An 18451-nucleotide genomic window follows, 5' to 3' on the forward strand; every position below is an offset into this window, starting at 1 on the left:
GTCCAGATAAATGGGTTGTGACACCTGCTTCCCCACAAAAAAGGACCCAACATCCCCTCACCGGTTTATGTGAATCATCCTGTCAAACATTGCTCTTTTCCCAGCTGCCAAGCCTTTCACGATCTTGGATGAGTCACATAGGGGAGCCCACCCAATCAGAGATCTCACATATGTGGGAAGATGCCATGATGTCACACGGCCAATCGGACTGGGCTGCCTGATATCATTGCTGAGTGCAAGCCTGGGAAATTCTCAAAGGGAATGTTGTTTTGCATCTCTGCTGGATATTTTATGCAGGGGCCAGGGGGGATGAGAACTAGTTTTGACTCAAATAAAGAATGAGAGATTTGGGTATGTTTAGCATGGATAATAATAATAATAATAATAATAATAATAATAATAATAATAATTTTTTATTTATACCCTGCCCATCTGGCTGGGCTTCCCCGGCCTCTCTGGGCGGCTTCCAACAAAGATTAAAAATACATTAAAATGTCAGTTACAGATTAAAAATACATAAAAATGTCAGTTACAGATGTGTATCTGAAGAAGTGTGCATGCACACGAAAGCTCATACCAAGAACTACCGGTAACTTAGTTGGTCTTTAAGGTGCTACTGGAAGGAATTTTTTTTGTATTAAAATGTCACACATTAAAAGCTTCCCTAAACAGGGCTGCCTTCAGATGTCTTCTAAAAGTCTGGTAGTTGTTGTTCTCTTTGACATCTGGTGGGAGGGCGTTCCACAGGGCAGGTGCCACTACAGAGAAGGCCCTCTGCCTGGTTCCCTGTAGCTTTGCTTCTCGCAGTGAGGGAACCACCAGAAGGCCCTCAGCGCTAGACCTCAGTGTCTGGGCAGAACGGTGGGGGTGGAGACGCTCCTTCAGGTATAAGAGGAGACTAAGAGGAGATATGATAGCCAACTTCAGATATCTTAAGGACTGTCAAATGGAAGATGGAGCAAACCTGTTTTCTCCTGCTTCAGAGGGGAGGGCCTGAACCAATGGCTTCAAGTTACAAGAAAGGCAGAAACTGCCTCAGCCCCTAGGAGTTGGCACCTGTGCCAAACACTCCTATACAGATCCTGTTTTTGCTGATAAAGGGTTAATTCCAACTTGCTCCATGCAATTTACTGCTGGCTCGCTTCTGTCACATCCTGTATCATTTTAATAGTGAGAGCCATGCTCATGAACAGAGATTCGTAAAGGAGCAAAACGGCTCAATCGTAGTGTAGTTTGACTCTGATTGATGTGTGTGTCATCAGTGAAAGGCCTCCACCCACCATCCGCTCAATGACATCATTAGTTGTGATTCCTGCATTGCAGGTGGTGGGCCTAGATGACCCTTTGGGTTCCCTTGTAGCTCTGTAATTCTGTGATTATGACAGGGAAGCCACTTAAGGGTAATGGCTGGTTTCTACAGAAGGTTCCAAATCTCTCAAGTCATCTTGCTTCCAAGAAAGTAAGAGTGAGAGCACGTAATGAGGCTATAGAACATCCCTGACCACTGGTCCTGTTAGCTAGGGGTGATGGGAGTTGTAGTCCCAAAACATCTGGAGGGCCGAGTTTGCCTATGCCTGCTTTAGAACAAGGATCCGCAGTGTACACTGAAGGAAACCTTTACACCATGCAATATCCTTTTTCTCCCTTTGAGTAGTCAGATTTCAATTTGAGAGCGAACACACAGGGCTAAACAGAGGGACTGTGTTGTTCCAAGGAAGTTAATTGCACTCAAGACTAAATTGGTACCTGGCGTCCGATAAACGATGCAGTGTTCATTTTATGGTGAATATTGGGAGGGACGCAGTCTGCGTTTGGAGAGCTGCTAATATAAACTTCTATTGTTGTGTGTCTTTGTGTGTATGTGAGAGTTACACTCCCAAATGTCTGCATCTTCATAGAATCACAGAATTGTAGAGTTGAAGACATCTCCAGAGTTATCTAGTCCAAGCCCCTGAAATGCAGGTATAACAGCTAATGCTAGGATGTCACAGAACTTGGAAAAGAAAAGAAAATCAACAACTAAAGTGATAAAAGCACAGAGAAACCACCCATGCAAGGAATATGTCTGGGGCCTTTTTAGTGCAGGGGAACAAGATTAAAAGGGGGTGCAGTCAAACTTCCGTTCTTGAACAGCTCCGATTTTGAATGTTTCGGCTCCTGAATGCCAAAAACCCGCAAGTAAATGCTCCGGTTTTTGAACGCTTTTCGGAACCCGAATGTCCGACGCGGCTTCCATTTTGAGTTCCCCTATTGAATTGAGGCTTCCGGTTTCAGTTTTTGGTTTCCAAATGTTTTGGAAGTCGAACAGTCTTCCAGAATGGATTACGTTTGAAAACCTAGGTTCCACTGTACATGATATTCCAGCTAAACATTTAGAAGAACTTTCTGATGGTAAGAACCATTTGGCAGTTGAATGGACTCCCTCAGAAGGTGGTGGACTCTTTCAATGGAGGCATTCAAACACCTTTTTGGGGTTCTTTAGTTATGATCCCTTTATTGCAAGGCTTTGGACTAGATCAGCCTTTCTCAACCTGTGGGTCCCCAGATGTTGTTGAACTACAACTCCCATTATCCCTAGCTAGCAAGGCCAGAGCTCAGGGATGATGGGAGTTGTAGTCCAACAACATCTGGGGACCCACAGGTTGAGAACAGCTGGACTAGATGAATCTTTGGGGTCCCTTCAACTCTACAGTTCTCTGCTTCTAAACCTTACCTACAGATCAGTCTAATATTAATAAACTTCTCCCTTCCTTCCCTCCTTTGTAGGATGTGATGTCCACATTTTTCCAGTTTGGGGCTTCCATTCAACAGGAAGCCATCATCATGCTAAAATTCATGCAATACTACGACTGGCACGTCTTCTCCTTGGTCACCAGCACTTTCCCCGGCTACCGAGACTTCATCAGCTTTATCAAGTACACTGTGGAGAACAGTTTTGTGGGCTGGGACATGCAAAACATCATCACCCTCGACACGCCCATCGGTGACGCCAAGACGACGATTCAGCTGAAGAAGATCCACTCCTCTGTCATCTTGCTTTACTGCTCGAAGGACGAAGCTGTTTACATCCTGGAGGAGGCCCGTTCCTTAGGCCTGACTGGTTACGACTTCTTCTGGATCGTTCCCAGCTTGGTTAGCGGGAACATGGAAATTACTCCCAAAGAGTTCCCTGCAGGGCTGATTTCGGTGTCCTATGACGAGTGGGACTACCGGTTGGATGCCAGGGTACGCGATGGCCTTGGGGTTATTGCTACGGCTGCATCAGCCATGTTGGAAAAGTATTCGTTCATCCCAGAGACAAAGACGAGTTGCTACGGACAGCAGGAGAACGGCGAACGGCCATCTCACAGGCTGCACAAGTAAGGCTTCCTCTGCTCAATTGTTCTTTAAAAAATTGTGATATCTGCAGCTTTTGAGATCTGAGGGGAAATTATCTGATCTGTGTAGATCAAGGGTGAGGAATTGGTGGCCCTTCAGAAGTTGCTGGACTGCAGCTGCCACCATTGGATTGTTACGTGGGGCTGCCGAGAAGGCCCTCTGCCTGGTTCCCTGTAACCTCACATCTCGCAGTGAGGGAACTGGCAGAAGGCCCTCGGCGTTGGACCTCAGTGTCCGGGCTCAATGATGGGGGTGGAGACGCTCCTTCAGGTATACTGGTCTGAGGCCGTTTAGGGCTTTAGAGGTCAGCACCAACACTTTGAATTGTGCTTGGAAACACCTGCACTAGTTGCCATGTCACCTCAATTCAAGGTGCTCATATCAGTCTTTACAGGCCTAAAGGACTCAGGCCCCAAATACCCAAAAGACCACCTCCTTCCATACAGATCTTCTTGGGTGTTAAGACTGGCAAAGAGGAAAGGGATCTCTTGGTAGTTCCTCTGCCCTCAGAACCTTTGGGGGTGGCAGCCTGGGAGAGGGTCTTCTCTGTGGTGGCCCCTCATTTGCAGAACTCCCTCCCCACATTAGACAGCTTCCAGGGAATGCTAAAGACACCCCTCTTTACCTTGGCTTGTGACACTCAAGGTGCATATTTTAAGGATCCACTTTATTTTTATAATTGTTTGTTGCTTTGAACTGTTTTTGATATTGTGTTTTAATTGCTGTAGCCTAGCTTGGAACCTTAGGGTGAAGGACGAGTAATAAATTGTATAATAATAATAATAATCCTTGACCATTGGGCAGTGGAGGCTGGGGCTGATGGGAGTTGGAGTCCAGCAACATCTGGAGAGCTGCAGATTCCCTACTCCTAGTGCAGATGTTGATGGTGATGTTTCATGCACCTTACTTCCTGATGTGGCAGGAAGCTCTGCAGGCAGCATTTCGCAGTCTGCAAGGAGGCCGGAGCTCAGATCAGATACCTGAGCAGTGGAACTCAAGTTCTGCTACCCTTTATACCAACGAGGCAGCTTGAGGAACGAGTTACCAACCCACTGTTTGTATAGCGCCACAAGTGGAGGTGGCCAAAGGGTGATATTGCAAGCCCTTGTTTGGAATGCTTGCAAACCTTTCTCTTGGGGAATTGTGGGAATGCAGACTCCAACTTGGTCTGTCCTTCTCTTTGCATCATAGGAGACATACAGTGGTACCTCGGGTTAAGTACTTAATTCGTTCCAGAGGTCCGTTCTTAACCTGAAACTGTTCCTAAGCTGAAGCACCACTTTATTTAATGAGGCCTCCTGCTGCCGCTGTGCGATTTCTGTTCTCATCCTGAAGCAAAGTTCTTAACCCGAGGTACTATTTTTGGGTTAGCAGAGTCTGTAACCTGAAGTGTCTGTAACCTGAAGCGTCTGTAACCTGAAGCATCTATAACCCGAGGCACCACTGTAATTGAAATAAGTCTCTCACTTTATGAAATGTTGTTAGGGGAATTTAGAGTTTTTGTGTACAATTATTTTTAATGGCCAACTGCTCTGATAGTCAAGGATCTGTCGCTGCAGATGAAGCACATAATGAGCACATTGAGAAAGGGAAACAGTGTATTCATGAAATGAGTAGCTGCTCGATGAGTCAAAGTTGCATTCAGAACATCGCAAAACTGCTAATTTAGGGCTGTTCCAAGTGACCTGTTTATTGAGCATTCATCGTGATTTGTTTGCGGGGAGATTAGAGGATGTTGGCTATTTACTGAGCATTCATTGTGATGTGTTTGGAGAGAGGTTAGATGACGTGTCCAAGCAAGTGATATCCCATGCTTTCCAGTTCATTTCCCCTTCACTTTCCTTACAGCAAAAAGTCCAGTCTTTTGGGAAGTAGATTTGTTGTGCAAGGCTCTAATTGTGCAACGTTGACTGGGGTGTGATTGAATCTGACCCCCAAACAACAATTGCCTAGAAATGCCCTTAGTCTCAGGTCACACCACACCACATATTTAAAGCACATTGATACCACTTTAACAGTCATGACACCCTACTCGAATCATGGGAACTGTAGTTCATTCTCCAAAAAGCTATAATTCTCAGCACCCTTAATAAACTACATTTCACCAGGAAATCATGCACTTTAAATATATGATGTGGGTATCTAACCACTTAGATCCTTCTTCCCCCTCACTTTCCCTGAACGGCACATATTTTTCATAAAGTTTCATTTCTTTTCAAACAAGGAGCCTTGCTTTCCTGCTCCTACAGAGAGTCAGATATCGATCGTGCCCTTTTTCAGACTCTGTTATTATTTGCGTTGCTGAAAGGGAATGAGACCTTGAAAATGATTCTTCACATAAGTTGTGACAGTGTAAGGCAGGTTCACACAGTTGTTGGGTTGATTGTTTGGCGACGTTATTGCAGGGGCACCTCTGAAAAAACACACAATTGACCCTACCTCTTCTCGTGACTGTAAGACATGCTAATAATAATAATAATAATAATAGTAATAATTTATTTATACACACCCATCTGGCTGGGTTTCCCAAGCCACTCTGGGAGGCTTCCAACAAATTATTAAAAATACATTAAACACACAATTGACCCTACCTCTTCTCGTGACTGTAAGGCATGATAATAATAATAATAATAATAATAATAATAATAATAATAATAATAATAATAATAATAAATTTATTTATACACACCCATCTGGCTGGGTTTCCCAAACCACTCTGGGCGGCTTCCAACAAATTATTAAAAATACATTAAAACACCAGTCATTCAAAACTTCCCTAAACAGGGCTGCCTTTAGATGTCTTCTAAACACCAGGTAGTTGTTTATTTCCTTAACATCTGATGGGAGGACATTCCACAAGGCGGGCGCCGCCACTGAGAAGGCTCTCTGCCTGGTTCCCTGTAACTTCACTTCTCACAGTGAGGGAACCGCCAGAAGGGCCTTGGCGCTGGACCTCAGTGTCCGGGCTGAACGACTGGGGTGGAGACGCTCCTTCACACAAATTACTCTTCAAAAGCAGAGATTTGGGACATATCCAGTGTTAGGGCAAAGTCTTACTCTTTGCCTAGCCACTCACTGAGACCACGGCTACACCTGAATGCCATATAACTGAACTTATGCATCATAGTGACCTACACATTAAAGCCTTGAGGGGGGGGGGACTGTGTTGGTAGTCCAAAGACTGCATCTACCTGTAAGAACACTTTCCCATCAGTTCCCTTCTCCTTTCTCAAGAAGCCACATCAGGCTTTGTCTCCTCTTCCTCCTTTCCTCCCCTGGATTCCATGACTCTGTCTGAGGCTTATAAAATATCAGGAGGAGCCTGGATGATTGCATCCCCTTATCATAAGGTTACCAGACATCCCTGTTTCCCAGGGACAGTCCCCGGATTTACAAATCAGATGACAAAATCCATCTATTTAGTAGGAAATTGAAATGTGTCCCCAGATTCATTGAAAAAAATCTGGTAACCTCCCCTCATCAGCTGCATCCTTATTTACCTGCAGCCCCTCCTACCTGATTACTGGGCAATCTGTCTGGTATGTGATTCCTGAATGGTTGGAATCACTCAAGGAAAAATTAAATACAGCAGAGAGGGAAACATGGGATAGACTCATGACTGGGAGCGTCCGCCGAGACCACATAACACTGGTCCTGAAAGACCTACATTGGCTCCCAGTACATTTCCGAGCACAATTCAAAGTGATGGTGCTGACTTTGAAAGCCCTAAATGGCCTCGGCCCAGTATACCTGAAGGAGTGCCTCCACAATGAGGTCCAGCGCCGAGGACCTTCTGGCAGTTCCCTCACTGTGAGAAGCGAAGTTACAGGGAACCAGGCAGAGGGCCTTCTTGGTAGTCTCAAGAGAGACAGAGGCCAACAACAACAAAATTTCTCCTGAGACCCCAGAGAAACAAATTATGAAAACCTGTATTCTCATACATACACCACAACTTATAGCAGTGCACATCTGTAGAACACATTCTTTTTATGTGACCCACAAGTTAATTATAAACCTTTGGAACTGGTCTTTGATATTCTGGAGAATTTGCAAATGAAATGAAGCTGCAACATTCTCCCGCAAAGATGCTTTGTTCCTCTAGCCAGTCTTGATTTGTGAGTCAATTTCTCCCCCGCAAGGGCAATACATCATACTCTCTTGTACCAAGCATTCGAGTTCGCAACTTTTAAGTCCTTCTAGAATGTGGCTATCGCCATACATGCAGCTATTAAGAGAAATCCAATTAGTAGTTTATCCACCAAGTCCTGATTTCTCATTTAAATACAGATGCAGTTACACAAGCTCTGGAGACTTTGTGACATGATGGTGTGTGATTTTACTCATCTCATTAAACGCTTGTTCCCCAAAATTTACCACCTGGGGGCAGGTCCACCACAAGTGCCTATAGCTGCCTCTGTGCCCACACCCTCGCCAGCACATAGATGACATTATGTTTATGCATATATGAAAGCTGCCTATTCCAGAAGCTGCAGTGAGTCATAGCTATCAACCATCCCTTATTTGGTGGGAAAGTCCCTTATCCCAGCACCGTGTCCCACTGCTGTCCCTTATTGATGATGTCCCTTAAATTTCCCGGGTTTCAAAGGAAGCAGCTCCTCTCCCTCCCTCCCTGCCGGCCAGGGAGGAGGGAGGCTCCAACTGTGTTGCTTGGCTGTGTTACTCACCCAATAAGGAGTCTAAGAACGACTGGGGGGTGGAGCTTGCATGCCTTGTGCCAATCAAATCAGCCACGTTGCCTGGGGACTTGCCTTTGCTCAGCGCTTCCCAGCGGAGAGGAAATGGTGGTTTTCCTTGCTGCATCCCCTTTGCCGGGTTGCTGCGCTGTGGGAACCACTGCTTGAGGCTTCATTTGCCTGCTAGCTGGGCTTTCTGCCTTTGGCTGGGAGGGGCTCAGAAGCTGAACATACCTGTGCTTGGAAAATCCCTTATTTTGGCTGCTGATCCCTTATTTTCGAGGCTGCTGGTCCCTTATTTTCAAATCTGTAAGTTGACAGCTATGCAGTGAGTGTAGAAGGAAGCAGCTAAGGTGGCAACATGTTGCTTTTTTGCTCAGAGAGCTTCCAATTTGTTACCGGTCCGGGTTCAAAAATTATTTATTATTATATAAATGCTGTAAAATGTTATACTCGATTTCTTTCCCTATTTATATAATAATGATAAATGCACTATATAACCACAAATAAGTTACATTTACAGAGACTTTCAGCTCCTGTAGAAACATATCCATAAATATTCACCTAATCAAAAAACCGCAATATCCTACTGCTCCCCAGTATAACATAGATCATCGTATCGCTACAATACTTTTTGTTCTTCCTATTATTAAACACCTTAATCTATGCTCCTGGATCATAACTTATTTTAAGATGTTTGGCTTCCCCCAAACTATGAATATCGGTTTGCTGAATCCTGTACTTTGCTGTTCCAACAGGAGAAGAGCAAACTTAATTGCTCAATGCACTCGTTTTCTCATTGCCTGCCCTGCTAGATGAAGCCAGAGGAGCTGGCTTGTAAAATTTTTATTTTCCTTTGAGAAATAAAATATTGCACCTTAAGATTCCACCATCACCTTCTCCTTTTGGATAAAGTTGGAATAAGGCAGTGCCAGTTTGGAAGAAAAATGAATAACTCTCATCATCCTTCTTAATGGCACTCATTCAGACACAACCAGTGGTTTCACAGGATGAAGCTAGGAAATGGACTCTGTGGAGAAACTCTCACCCTTTGCTAAAGCCATCTGAGTATGCCTCTGTTTCCACAGTCCTTGCATTACTGCTCGCACCCAAGATAGCTTTGATACGGACCACATTTCATTAATGACTTTAATCCCTTGCACCTTAAATAATTTGGTTGAGCTGGGACCGAGATCTTAATTAGAGCAACTCTCATTTCACGCATGGCTGCCTTTCGATGGGCTTACCTGCCGGAGTCGGCTCGCAACGCCACTTGCAAATATTTTGCTTCCTTTTTGCTTTGCTTTTTTTAAAAAAAAAAAAACCCACACCAACCAAACTATAATGCTTAAAAAGGTTGGTGTTGCATATTCCGGAAGCACTGGGACAGATCAGGGGGTCTGAGATGGGCACATGTGGAACCCTCTTGTCTGTCCCCTGCCCCCTTGCTAGTAGCTGGCAGAGCCAGAGGGAAAAGTAGGTGTGGCCATTTCACACAGTAAAAGCCAGAGAGTTCTATATAACGTATTTTTCACCCCATAAGACGCACCTAGTTTTTAGAGGAGGAAAACAAGAAAAAAATTATTCTGAACGAAACAGTGGATGTATGATTTTTGTGGTTCATGCTGTGGCCACAGTCATGTGATCTGATGGTGAATTTGGGGTGACCCAATGCAAAAATCCTGAGAATCCATGGGCTTTTACCTCCCCCCTCCCAGGCAGCCTCCTAGCAGCCATTATCTCTCTTCCGATCCCACCGATCAGCTGTTTCCTTTTAACACTCCCTTCCCTCTTGTTTGCCTTAGTGTCTTTTCCTTAGCTGGAACAGTTTTTTGCTCCTCTTTTTCTTCTAATTTCTCTCCTTGTTGCTTTAGTCTTTCTGTTTCCCCCCTTTGCAAGTTTGCTGTCTTTACCTCCCCCCTCCCAGGCAGCCTCCTTTATTGCTAGCATCCCTTACCTCCCTCCCGAACGCTTGCTGATCAGCGGCTTTGTTTCAACACCCACTTCCCTCTTTCAAAAAAAAAAAGGGGGGGGGAAAGCATGATCTGCTTTTTGCGCCTGGGCAATTTGGCTTCAGGGACCATGCATTCGCTCCATAAGACGCACAGACATTTCCCCTTACTTTTTAGGAAGAAAAAAATGTGTCTTATGGAGCGGAAAATACGGTATATATATGCGTGCACATACATTTCTTCATCCAGGCAAGCAAGAAGCATTACAGAGCAGGGACATGCTCCAGACAAGCAAGAGCACTCAGGAAAGGTGTGGAGGAGTGCTGATGATGAGGAGACCTCTGAGGGCCATTTTGAGAGGCCTAGAGGGCCACATATACCCAGCCTCTGTTTTCAAGGCAATGCCACAAGGAGTAAACCAACAGTGACATTATGACACCCTGTTTGCCTACATACCATCCTTCCGGACCTCCTCATTAAAAAGCTGACTGACACGAACCTTTCTTCTACCATCTGTGACTGGATTAAAGACTTTCTGATAGATCGGACACAAACAGTGAGGATTGGACAGATAACATCTAATTCCTTAAAAATCAGCACTGGCACACCACAGGGATGTGTGCTAAGTCCCTACCTGTAGTCATTGTATACATACGATTGTGTATCATCTGACCCGTCTACTGCAGTTATTAAGTTTGCAGATGACACCACCTTAATGGGTTTAATAACAGGTGGAGACGAATCAGCGTATAGAGGGGAGGTCCAAAAAATATCTACATGGTGCCTAGGGAACAACATGCACCTCAATATCAGCAAGACAAAGGAGATGGTGTTGGGCTTTTGGAGGAAGAGAGGAGAACTAGCCCCACTGTACATCGGGGAGGGCTGTGTGGAGAGAGTCTCTTCATTTAAATTCCTAGGAGTTTATCTCCGTGAAGACCTTACTTGGAAAATAAATACAACCCAGGTGGTTAAGAAAGCCCAACAGAGACTCCATCTCCTCAGAGTATTGCGAAAGAACGATGTCAATCAACATTTGATGACCTCCTACCGGTCAACAATAGAAAGTGTCCTTTCATACTGCATCATGGTGTGGTATTCTGGTTTGACATCAACTGATAGGAAGTGCCTACAGAGGGTGGTGAATACAGCACAAGATATTATGGGCTGTCCCGTGAATCCGCTGGATGAAATAGCGGAAGAACGTTGCCTCAGGAGAGTGAGGAAAATTCTCAGGGATGATTCACACCCTGACCGGCACTTTCTTGATCTCCTGCCCTCAGGCAGAAGATATAGAAGCATGATTAGTCACATCAACAGGGTAAAGAACAGCTTCTATCCGTGGGCTGTTAGGCTGATGAATGAAAAGATAACAACAGGGCAACTGACTTTTGAGTTTGGTGGGTGTGCGTCAGTAAATGAGGGGAATTAAGACTAAGACAGCTGAGTGGGGGGTGTTCGTGTAATCTCACTGTATACAAGTTGTACAAGTGACAATAAAGTATTTCAATACTGGTGTTACACACAACACAACCCAATCCCCAAGAGGCGAGAGACTCGGGGGATCTACCAAGGGTCTGGTTCCTTGGAATGAAGGTCAGTGGAGATGTCTTTAGGATGTATGGTTTTATTTACACACATGTCTACATCATGAGCATAGGGTACAGAGGCTCACAGCATCATCACCTGAACAGATCTTGCTTCCCCATTAGGTCTCCCAGGAAGGCTTGAGCCCAGCCCAGGGCATGGCATGGCGCTGTGTCCCCAACTTAAGCACCAGTCCATCTCTTTCTCACAGCTTCTCCTATACAAAAGGTCCCCTTAGCTTATTGTTCTACACCCTAGAATAATGTGGCACCCAACCAAGTTAGCTGGGGAAAGGTCCACTCATTTGTCTCTATGGCAACCTTTTTGGAGATGATAAATCACAACACTTAGCTGTCTGGCCAAAACCATTACCTTAACAAAGGAACCGGTTGGGCTGGCTTAGCAACCTCTTCAACTACATTCTAAGCAAACTTGGAAAGGACCCAGACTGATTTCCCCAAACTAATAACACTATAGTCATACCTCGGGATACAGACCCGCCGAAACCTGGAAGTACCAGAACGGGTTACTTCTGGGTTTCGGGGGTTGCGCATGCGCAGAAGCGCTGAATCGCAACCCACGTGTGCGCAGACGCACCACTGCGGATTGCAAACACTGCGGGTTGCAAACGTGCATCCCGCACAGATCACGTTCACAACCTGGGCGTCCACTGTACTCTCCATACCACGTTCACAGGGCCAGCCCCACCACGATCCAGAGTGAGGCATCTGCTGCAGGCAGTGGATACTGGAGGATGGGAGCAGTCTCCCTGGCTGCTACCGTTCTTCTGAGCTGGCAGTCCCTAAGGGTGAAGGCAGTTCAAAGATGGAGTTGAGTCTTTATTAGCAAAAACACAATCTCCATAGACTTGGTTGAGTGTCAGGCGTAATGAGCAGAGCACCTCATTCCCGGTAATCTTCTTCCATGAAAATCAGCTCTCAGACAAGGCAGAGGGGAGCTTATCACAGCAGAAAACACCCATGACTCTTCCCCAGCCTGATCCATCTCTGCCTCTGGGTCAGAGGTATAGCATTGGTGGGGTGAGGGAGGGCAATTTCCCTGGGTGCATTTCCCCCCAGGGCGCATTTTGCTCCTCGCGCGGCCCCTGCCAGCCTCCCGCTGCTTTGTGAGTCCAATCCCACATCCCAGTTAAAGTGCTCCTTTTAACATCCTTAAAATATCAGCGACTTCCCTTCTTCTCTTTCTGTGGTTCATTTTGCATATCTTATATCCCTGCATATTTTACAAAAACTATACTATTCCTCATTCCATTATTCCACCCATCAAAACTTATTTACACTGTTGGATTTATTTTAATGCTGCCAGCCTTTTCAGCTGTACACAGTTATTTCCCATATATTCAAGAAATGTTTTCCAATCTTCTCTAAATGTATGTTCTTCTTGTTCTTTTATTCTATATGTTAAGTCTGCAAGCTGTGCATATTCTGTCAACTTAAGTTGCCATACTTTGACTGGGATCTCGCTCGTTTTCCATTTTTTGGGCTAGCAAAACACGGGCCACAGTAGTGGCATACATAAATAACTCTTTTCGACACTGGAAATTTCAGTCTGAATCATCCCCAAAAGAAAGAACTCTGTTTTTTTTTGGGGGGGGGAGTACTTTTAAACATTTTTTTAATTCATTTTGAAAAAAATGGATCATTTCCCAATACCCTTTTACAAGTCCAGTTTCTGCCTCTGATTCTGAACTTCTCTCTGCCATAGACTCTCTGCGCTCACTAAGCCCTGTCACCTCTCCAGCTTCTGACACCTCCTCTTCCTAGTCTTTGCGTATTCAGACTCAGATACCTCCCCCCTAAATAAAGACACATTTGACTCAAATTTTAGTTTTGGTTTTTGGCAGAATTTAGGCCGCAACTTTATTGATTACAGAAAGTGAGTGGTTGCATAGGCTCTGGTTCGACTAGCTCCCTGCACCCTTGCAGGCAGCGCTGACCCAGGGTTCCAGCATAGGTCAGCCAAGGGTGAACACCTGGGTAAGCAAAAAGCCAGGAACAGACTACGTTCACCCTCCAGATGCTCCCCTGGACTCAGGCACGGGCACAGCCCCCTCTTGGGGGTTGACCAAACCATTGAGTCCCTGGATTCCTTCAGCAGAATACCCTTCACATAGGGATGGTGAGAGCATTCTCCCATCCCTATCACCTGAACCAGAGCCTATCCGCAACCTTACAAGTTATGACAATTTGCTATGCGGCAGGCGAAACCCAAATGGCACCAGCCAATCAGCCAAGTGGGGAAAATTCCTGCCGTGCCCCTGTCCCAACGACAGATGACACACGACGGCATAGCAAGGTCAATCTCAAAAAATGCCCTAAAAGTAGGTGGCCGGTTGTTCCGAATGCACGAGCCAAAAGAGGAAGCTCTGGGTCATATGCATGGGTATATATAGGTCCCTCGATCCATTTGGACTGCTCCCCATTGACCAGATTAAACTCAACATCAAGGGACCTACCAATCGGGTGTTGTGGCTAGCCAATCTTACCCACCCACAACACAGGAGGTCAGTCTCCAGGTCTCACCCCAACACGTGCCCTCTTTTAGGGAGGACACGATTTCCTCTCTTTTCCCTCTGACCACTCATCGTCGTCTTACCACCACTCCCTGGGCTCTGAGCCTTCTTCCCTTGGTAGTTCCCCAGCTGGTTCCTTCCACCATTCTTCTGTGTCCAACCAGTCTATGATGTTGGCTTCCACCAGGTCTAAACAATCCCATGGAGAGACCAATCATTAGCCAGACAGCAGGAGCAGACCAGGATGTGCAGGCCGAGTTTTGAACACATCCAGAGCTGAGCCCCAAATCTTCTGCGCTTGGCTGTCATCTGGGGCTGCATGCAGAGTTTACAGTTACTAGAGGTGACGGCTATTACAAGGTGGCTGTTGATGATTATCCCTTAATGGAGATCTCCGATTACACTTAAAACAACAGCAGCAGCAACAGCAGCAACAACAGTTCATCCATCAAAATGCTTGCATGCTCTGCCATCGCAGGAAGCAGACTTAATTGCGTGTGGCTTCATTCCCCAGCATTGTGTTTTCAAGGCTGCCTTACAAGTTGTTGTTTTTGTTGTCTGTTGTTATTTTGCACTGCAGAAGTCAATACATATGTCAGGGATGGGGGAAATGGCATAATGAGAGAAGGCATTTCAAAGGCTCCACTTGTGGCTTTTTTTAATCTGGATACGAGTGAGTTAAAGGAGCAGTTTGTGTTACAGATTTGTTCACTCAGTGGCTTGTTGTTGTTGTTGTTTAGTCGTTTAGTCATTTCCGACTCTTCGTGACCCCATGGACCAGAGCATGCCAGGCACTCCTGTCTTCCACTGCCTCCCGCAGTTTGGTCAAACTCATGTTGGTAGCTTCGAGAACACTGTCCAACCATCTCGTCCTCTGTAGTCCCCTTCTCCTTGTGCCCTCCATCTTTCCCAACATCAGGGTCTTTTCCAGGGAGTCTTCTCTTCTCATGAGGTGGCCAAAGTATTGGAGCCTCAGCTTCAGGATCTGTCCTTCCAGTGAGCACTCAGGGCTGATTTCCTTCAGAATGGAGAGGTTTGATAAGGGGCACACAGTGGCTACTAACCCCAATCGCTGTGTTCTACCTCCACTGTCGGAGGCAGTGCACTTGTGAATACTGCTTGCAGAAAACCTTGAGAGGGGAGAGCAGCCATGAGCACCCCCCTCTAGGGAGGAAGGCTGCGGCTCTGAGGTTTCTTATTTTAGAAAGAAAGGGTGAGTAAGAGGGAGCGCGATCGGAGTTTACAAAAGTATACGTGGCATGGAGGGAACGGATAGAGGAATGTTTGCCTCCCCTTCTCTCATAACACAAGAATTTGGGGACATCCAACGGAGCTGAACTTTGGAGAGATAAAAGGAAGCACATATTTGTGCAGTATAGGGATGTGGGTGGTGCTGTGGGTTATGCCACACAGCCTAGGACTTGCCAATCAAAAGGTTGGTGGTTCGAATCCCTGCGACAGGGTGAGCTCCCATTGTTTGGTCCCTGCTCCTGTCAACCTAGCAGTTCGAAATCACGTCAAAGTGCAAGTAGATAAATAGGTACCGCTCTGGCGGGAAGGTAAACGGCGTTCCCATGCACTGCTCTGGTTCACCAGAAGCGGCTTAGTCATGCTGGCCACATAATCCAGAAGCTCCCTTGGCCAGTAAAGCAAGATGAGCACCACAACCCCAGAGTCAGCCACGAATGGACCTAATGGTCAGGGGTCCCTTTACCTTTTACCTATGTTCTTAAGTCCCCCTCCCCCAAAATGCACAGGCCTATGTGCATGATAGGAAGGTCATAGCTCTGCAGTGGAGCATCTTCAGAAGGTCTGCAGTTCAGTCCTTGGCTTCTCCAGAGTTGCTGGTTTTGTGGCCACTCTGAGTAGACAATATGGAGCAGAACTAAATGGAGCATAAAATGATGCGTGGTTTTTTTGTACATTTATTTAATTTCTAGGTTGCCCTTCGTCTGAGGATCACAGCGTGGTTTGCAACATAAAAACACAAAAATGCATACCATAGTAACATGGTGTAGAGAAAGCAGACAGTTTTTCTCTAATATAATACTAAGGCCCAGAGTCGTTCAGTGAAGCTGAATTTTGCATGATTCAGTTCATCCAAAAAGGGCATCATTCTTCTATGTGATTTAGCAGACAGCTCATGTAAAAACCGCGGACAGTCGGAGCTATCTTAGGCCATGTTCACACCATATATTTAAAGTGCTATGGTGCTACATTAAACAGCCACAGCTTCCCTTAAAGAACTCTGGGAGATGTTAAGGGTACTGAGAGATGTTAGCAACCCCTCTATTCCTCTCACAGAGCTACAGTTCCAAGAAAGAGATTGCAAAGAGAGATTGGCTGTGAAATTACTCTGGTCTCCCTATTCAGCTCTCATTTAATCACCACTGCCCAGTCATGACCAGTGCCCCTGGGGACTGGTAGGGCGGAAGGCAGGGAGCCCCACAGTAGGTGGCGCCAGAGAGCCAACAGCAGGCAGAGCCAACTCATTCTAGTTCTGTCTCCACCATCCTCCCTGCTGAGTTTTACAAGGGCAACACTGAGGCTAAGGAAGTGGAGGAGGAAGCCGACACCGAGGCTTGGACTGGGTGTAAGTAAGATGGCATACAAGCGGGGAATGACTGAGGGCAGACTGTGGTTGGTGAAGCAGTGCCCCATTTGCCCAAATAGAGAAGACTCCACTGTTCCTCTCCAGCCCTGCACCACTCCCTTCTTGACTGCTTTTACTAGGCTTGCATGTTTCTTGCCTCTTGATTGCCTGGGAGTCATTTTGGATTCACAGCTGTCCATGGAGGCACAGGTCAATTCTGTGTCCAGACCAGTTGTCTACCAGCTCCATCTGGTACACAGGATGAGACCCTACCTGCCCGCAAACTGTCTCACCAGAGCCGTGCATGCTCTGGTTATCTCCCACTTGGACTACTGCAATGCGCTCTACGTGGGGCTACCTTTGAAGGTGACTCGGAAACTACTACTAATCCAGAATGTGGCAGCTAGACTGGTGCCTGGGAGCGTCTGCTGAGACCATATAACACCAGTCCTGAAAGACCTACATTGGCTCCCAGTATGTTTCTGAGCAAAATTCAAAGTGCTGGTGCTGACCTTTAAAGCCCAGTATACCTGAAGGAGCATCCTCACTCCCATTGTTCAGCCTGGACACTGAGGTCCAGCTCTGAAGGCCTTCTGGTGGTTCCCTCACTGTGAGAAGCGAAGTTACAGGGAACCAGCCAGAGGGCCTTCTCAGTGATGGCCCCCGCCCTGTGGAATACCCTCCTACCAGATGTCAAGGAAATAAACAACTATCTGACTTTTGGAAGACATCCAAAGGCAGCCCTGTTATGGGAAGTTTCTAATGTTAGATGTTTTGTTGTGCTTTTAATATTTTGTTGGGAGCTGCCCAGAGTAGCTGGGGAAACCCAGCCAGGTGGGCCGAGTATATTATTATTATTATTATTATTATTATGTGTGTAGAAAACACACTGGAATGTAGGAAGTTAAAAGTCCCATCACTGGGTCCTTCCACTTTTGCCTCTGGTCCCACCAAACCCTAGAAGGTTCTCCCTGAACCAGGACCCGAAAAATCTCCCACCCTTGTTTTAGCTCATCAGAAGATGTAACGGCAATTCCTGCATCTGTTTGAGTCTTATGTTTGCAAATTGGGTCAAAAGTCTCAGACCATTTCTGGTCTCCCTGCTTCGGAGGAAAGTTTCCACATTTCCACGCTGACGTGCACAGAGTGGGTTGTTCTGTTTGCTTTCAACATAGGCTCTTGATGGTCTGCAAACAGTCACTTGTTTCTCCTTTGCTTTCGATGCAGCGTTCCTGCTAATCATTTTTATTGTATTACCGTAACTGGCCACAAGGTGTCTCCGTTGCTTTTCTGAATCGCCGTTGAAATCGCGCACGTTTTCAATAATCCCATTAAGAGTTTATATGGAAAAGTTTCTTTTCAACGATTGGACCTGGTTCTCTGACATCACTCTCCAGGGCAGGCTCTGGTTCGTTTGGTGTCAAATCCAAATGTTAACACGGGGGAACAAAGCAATAGGAAGTTCAGAGGGTTGTAGGAAGCAACCTTTTATCGAGTCCGTTCAGCTAGATCAGTATTGTCAACGCTAAGCAGGGCGGAAACACCAGGCGCTGCTACATTACAACTCCCATAATCCCTGACTGTTGGGCCATTCTGGCTGGGGCTGATGGGAGCTGGACTCCAACAACATCTGGAGGGCCGCAGATTCTATGTCCCTGGCCTAGGTAAAGAAAGGTAAAGAAAGGTAAAGAGACCCCTGACCATTAGGACCAGT

At 46.1% G+C, this 18451-nt stretch overlaps 1 protein-coding gene across 2 annotated transcripts in view; it reads left to right on the forward strand.

The window, feature by feature from the left end:
• The window catches only part of GRIN2A (glutamate ionotropic receptor NMDA type subunit 2A), a 228047-nt gene that overhangs the window by 137640 nt on the left and 71956 nt on the right, over positions 1-18451 (forward strand). For both annotated transcript variants that reach the window (XM_028706352.2, XM_077918644.1), the window contains exon 4: positions 2767-3359. In XM_028706352.2, the coding sequence (XP_028562185.2) occupies positions 2767-3359 (593 nt within the window). The remainder of the gene's footprint in view (positions 1-2766; positions 3360-18451) is intronic.

This window comes from Podarcis muralis, chromosome 14 (genome assembly GCF_964188315.1).
Source record: "Podarcis muralis chromosome 14, rPodMur119.hap1.1, whole genome shotgun sequence".
NCBI classification, from domain to species: Eukaryota; Metazoa; Chordata; class Lepidosauria; order Squamata; family Lacertidae; genus Podarcis; species Podarcis muralis.